The sequence below is a fragment of the Rhamphochromis longiceps genome, linkage group LG12, assembly GCF_057381845.1.
Source record: "Rhamphochromis longiceps isolate RC_006_pf linkage group LG12, R_longiceps_female_GT1.1, whole genome shotgun sequence".
NCBI classification, from domain to species: Eukaryota; Metazoa; Chordata; class Actinopteri; order Cichliformes; family Cichlidae; genus Rhamphochromis; species Rhamphochromis longiceps.
Genome location: NC_140568.1, coordinates 45409939 through 45415165, shown reverse-complemented (window position 1 = coordinate 45415165; position 5227 = coordinate 45409939). Strand labels below are relative to the sequence as shown.

Below are 5227 nucleotides of genomic sequence, written 5' to 3'. Positions count from 1 at the left end.
TACTTCCTGCGTGCGGTTGTGTTTTCCTGGTTTAAGCTCAGCCGGGTGTGTTTCCACACACTGCAGTCTGAGGAGCATCAGTGAATCCTCATTCCAGCCGTCCCTGCACACCATCGCACCACATTCTCTCTCCGGATTTCCTCCTCGATGGGAGGCGGGACTTTTGAACCCGCCACCCCGGCCTGTGAGGTCTGCTGCTGACATTCGGCCTCACCCGTCTTCTGTTTTCCTTCTTTGAGCTGATAAAGTAAAGCAAACATGCTCAGAGCATCATGACGGCCTGTTTGGAAATGAGCTCAGTGAAAGAAAATAAATCCAGCCGCAGAGCTTTAAGCTCCTTACGGCGCTGCTACAACAGCTCCACTGTTTCCTCTACAGCAGCTGAAAGCGTCCTCAGCAGCTCCTGTTGGTAACAAAGCAGCTGATCCACACACAGGTATCAGTGTCACACTGCAGCTCAAATCACACATTTCAAAGGAAGCTCTGAACTGTATTTTGTTCCTCGGGAGAAAAAAATCCCAAGTGGTGGCCTGTCAATCAATCAATCAAACAAACAAACAAACAAACAAACAAGCACGCTCGCACGCTCACTCACTCACTCACACACAGTGTTCTTCATTTCTCGCCATCTGCTCACAACTGACAGCATGGTGTCCAACACGAGTGTGTGTGTGTGTGCATTAATCTGTAGCCACGGTAACACCTGCAGTCCGACGTTAACGACCTCGCCGTCCTGAAGCTGGGCAGGAAGCCTCCAAACAGGAAGCACTCTCACTGCTTCCTGCTGGCTTGTTTCTCGTCATGTCAAGAGCTGCTGCTCATCCCTGCCAAAGGGAGCCCAGAAGGAAAACCCTGGAAAAGCGACTCCAAAGATAATCTCAACCACAGATTTTAAAAAAGCTAAATCAGGTGGAACCATGAGGAACACGGGGACGAGCAAAAAGCTCTGAGAATAAAATACAGTAAAAACTAAATGAAGACTTGAGTAGAAACACGATAAACCCCAAGAAACAGATTTAAACACAGAAGGAGAAGCTGCGATCAGCCACGCAGGAGGAGGAGCCTCGCCACCCCGATCAGACTGTATTTAAAAGATGGCCGCACCCTCTCTGATGTACTGGCAAATGACTCGCCCTCTGCTGGGCGCTGAGAAAACTGCAGGTTCACATTATCAGACCCTGAAGCTGCTTTCATTGTGATTACGGTCTGTAGGTCCAAGAAAAACACCATGAGTCATGATTCAGGGAAACTGTGAGTGTGTGTGAGTGCGTGTGTGTGTGTGAGTGTGTAAGTGTGTGATTCATTCAGACTGGACGACTCAGTGGAAACTTCTCACAGAAAGGACTGGTTTCATTTTTTATCTGATTTTTCTTTCCCCTCTCCGTGAATCGCTACCTTATTGTGGTGGAGTTGTGTGTGTGTCCCAGGGAAATTGGTCCTGGGTGAGGGACCAGACAAAGAGCGCTTCAGAAGACCCTTATGAAGACAACATCGAGGGAACAGTTTACCCTGCCCGGGATAGGGTTACCGGGGCCCCGGCCTGGAGCCAGGCCCGGGGAGGGTGCCCGAGGGCGAGCGTCTGGTGTCCGGGCCCAAAGAGGAGACATGGAAGTGGAGACTCTGTTGTCTCCACCTGGGAGACTTCAATGCTCACGTGGTTAATGACAGCGAGACCTGGAGGGGCGTGATTGGGAGGAACGGCCTCCCTGATCTGAACCTGAGCGGTGTTCTGTTATTGGACTTCTGTGCTAACCACAGTTTGGCCATAACGAACACCTTGTTCGAACATAAGAGTGTCCATAAGTGCACGTGACACCAGGACACAGGTCGATTTTGTAATCGTATCACCAGACCTGCAACCATATGTTCTGGACACTCGGGTAAAGAGAGGGGCTGAGCTGTCAACTGATCACCACCTGGTGGTGAGTTGGATCAGGTGGCGGGGGAGGACGCTGGATAGACCCGGTGCACCTAAACGCGTAGTGAGGGTGCGCTGGGAACGTCTAGCAGAGGCCCCAGGCTGCAAGATCTTCAACGCACACCTCCGGCAGAGCTTCAACAGCATTCCAAGGGAGACTGGTGAAGAGGGAGCTGAGTGTAAAAGCGAAGCTCTCAATTTACCGGTCGATCTACGTCCCTACCCCCACCTATGGCCACGAGCTGTGGGTAGTACCGAAAGAACGAGATCGCGGATACAAGCGGCAGAAATGAGCTTCCTCCGAAGGGTGGCTGGCCTCTCCCTTAGAGATAGGGTGAGAAGTTCGGCCATCCGGGAGGGGCTCAGAGTAGAGCAGCTGCTGCTCCACATCGAAAGGAGCCAGCTGAGGTGGTTCGGGCATCTGACAAGGATGCCTCCTGGGCGCCTCCTGGGTGAGGTGTTCCAGGCATGTCCCACCGGGAGGAGGCCCCGGGGCAGACCCAGGACACGCTGGAGAGATTATATCTCTCGGCTGGCCTGGGAACGCCTTGGTGTTCCCCTGTATAAGGTTACTGTTCTATGCAGGCGATACACAGCTGTATGTGTCACTTCCTGTGTGTAGCCTGTGTTCACAGTTTCTACTCCAAACTGACTCAGAGACACTGGTCCATGCTTTCAGTTAGAGTATTGTAACGTTCCGTTTGCAGGACGTGACCACAGACATGTGACCACGTGGCCCTGGGACTGAACGCCATTGGCTCCCAGTTTAAGACAGAATCACCGTTAGAATCCTGTTGGTTCGCCTCTCTGACCTCATCACGGCTCTCAGCTGCACACCGTTTCCTCTCTGTCAAGTTTTATTTGCAGCTTTCAGCGTAAGCCCACACAGGTTTTTATGTTTGTGTCCTCAGCGTTTAGCATATTCAATATTAATGTAATCAAATGTACTCTATGCATAAAACTGTCATAGTGACATCAGACATCCAAACAGGAGCTGTTAAAGCTTTCCTTTGATGGTTAAAGAGGGTTTCTGCTCTCACACAAACCTCTGCACTGTGGCATGACCGCCTGACTTGCTCTAAAACCACATCGCAGAACAGGAAATCACAACTGATTAATATCAGATTCATGTGCAGAAACCTCAAACTGAGCAAAGAAGAGTTTCCCGTCTTCCTGTTTCCTAGATCTGTCAGCTCCCAGGGGTTTTCAATAAGTTAACGTGTGTGAACATTAACGATGGTCTAAGAAAGACTCACAAATACGGGAACAAATGGAAACGATCCGCCTGCAGATTGGTAGATATGACTATGATGAAGAAAAACGGCACTTTCAGGCTGAGGATGGAAACGCTGCACTGGTCTCAGCACGCTAGTTATTCAGCTCCGCTCAGCTGGAACCAGAACCAGGCGCTGAACAGGAAGGAACCACGCGGTTTGGTCACCTGATAGCTCAGTGTGGCTGTTCTCACAACTGTTTCAATAAAGTTTCCAGAAAGAAAAGGCAGCTCTGACGGAAGCACGCCTGAAAACTGAAACCCACCGCTCAGTAAAGTAAGCACCACTTCCTCCTGGGAGATCCCAGCTTCCTTTCCCAGGCCGGAGCAGGAGTAAAATCTGCTCCGGCCTGAGTGCTCACGCTCCACTTTCCCCCTCAGACCTAAGTTCAGCTCAGAGAAGCTCTGAGAGGATCCATCAGCAGGTCCAGGTCACTAAGGCTACGTTCACGCTGCAGGTGAAACCGCATGAAATCCGACTTTTTCAACCCTCTGCGACTCATATCCGATCACGGTGTGACAGTGTGAACGGCACAAATCCGACCTGGGTCACTTCCGTATGTGGTCCTGAATCCGACACATATCTGATGTTTTAGAAAGCGACTGCTGTTTGACGGTCACGTCGCATTAAATCCGTCTTTTACGTCCCTGACACAAGACAGACGCCGATTATCAGCGCCGGAGAAGACATCGCGAACGCTTCCTGTCCGTCCAGTACAACTGCTGGGAAGACAGTGTTGGAGAAACGTGAACATTTCATTTGTTCTGTATAATCTGCAGATTCTGACAGAAGTTATTTTGTTATGTAAATAACAAAATAACTTTATAACTTAAAGCAAAATTGGGAAACGTAAAGACTGTTTGTTCTGGGTCTAAACAGCGCGCTGTGTGTGACGTCTTCTTTTGCGCATGCGGCCGCTTTGAGCGTTTGCTGTAGCATTTTATTTGTAGTGTGAACGAGCAGACAAAACAATCGGATTTGAGCATTAAGACCTGCAGAGTGAACGTAGCCTATATGATCTGCTGCTGGTTTGGATCGCTCTGTGCAAAAGTCCTGAGCCTCAGCTTCACCACACCGCTCTCGGGTACTTGGACACCTGAGCAACAGTTACACTAACTGGCTTTAAACAGCTGGAGGATTACAGAGGAGCGCTGCATCAGAGGAGAGGCTCGGGCCTCGGTCATCCTTATTTCCCGTCTAAGCCCCGCCCCCATTCTCTTTCGTCTGATTGGCTGACTTTAGGAAGCCGCAGAGGGGCCCGACCCAGTGCTTTACCTTACTTTTGCACACGCGCCCGTCACTTTGTGAAACTCTGGCCACATTTAACATGAAACCTTAGAGCTAACTAGATCAGATGGAACCTCAGCGTGCTGCGTAAACTTCTACCTGTGCACACCTGCGTGCTCACAGAGGGAGGCAGGAGCCAGAGTCGGTGTAACCGTCCTCTCACTCCGATGAAGATTAAACTTGGACACATTTATAGAAACATTTCAGATATTTGTTCGCAGTGACCGTCAGAGCAGCTGAGGGTGGACTACACCTCCCGTGATGCCCCGGGTCAGTGTCCCTCACAGGGCCCGATAAACCTCCCACTCAGCGTGCTCTTCCTCACCCCTCTCACCTCTGCAGTGGCCGTTTCCGATGAACAGCAGGAGGAAGAGGAGCCAGCTGATGCCCAGCAGCTCCACTATCCCTCCCATCTTCATCCTCCTCTTCTTCTCTCCTGAATTAAAGTGCCTCCTCTCCCTCCGTGTGTTACTGCAGTCTGCGCTCTCTCTGTCTCCCCCCGCGGAGCTTCATGTTCAGCACCCAGAGCAGCTTTTCTTCCTCGGCCGGGCCATGGCAGCCTGTTCCGGGTCTACACCGTCCGCGAGCTTCCCGCCCGGACCCCAAAATGTCCCAGAGGTCAAAGGTCAGCCCCGAGTGTGTGAGGGTGTTTGCTCTGAGAAGTCCCGTCCGAGCTGAAGCGCGTCTGATATTTCTCTCCTTGGAAACTCGACTGAAGCTGAAGCAAGCTGGCGGAAACAGCCGCAGC

General features: G+C 51.2%; 1 protein-coding gene across 2 annotated transcripts in view; it reads right to left on the bottom strand.

Moving 5' to 3' along the window:
• adam9a (ADAM metallopeptidase domain 9a) overlaps positions 1-5227 on the bottom strand; it is a 23865-nt gene extending 18638 nt beyond the window's left edge. The window contains exon 1 of one of the 2 annotated variants that reach the window (XM_085426604.1): positions 4814-5227. In XM_085426604.1, the coding sequence (XP_085282730.1) occupies positions 4814-4898 (85 nt within the window). In that variant the 5' untranslated portion in view covers positions 4899-5227. The remainder of the gene's footprint in view (positions 1-4813) is intronic. The other variant, XM_085426605.1, reaches the window with a different exon arrangement.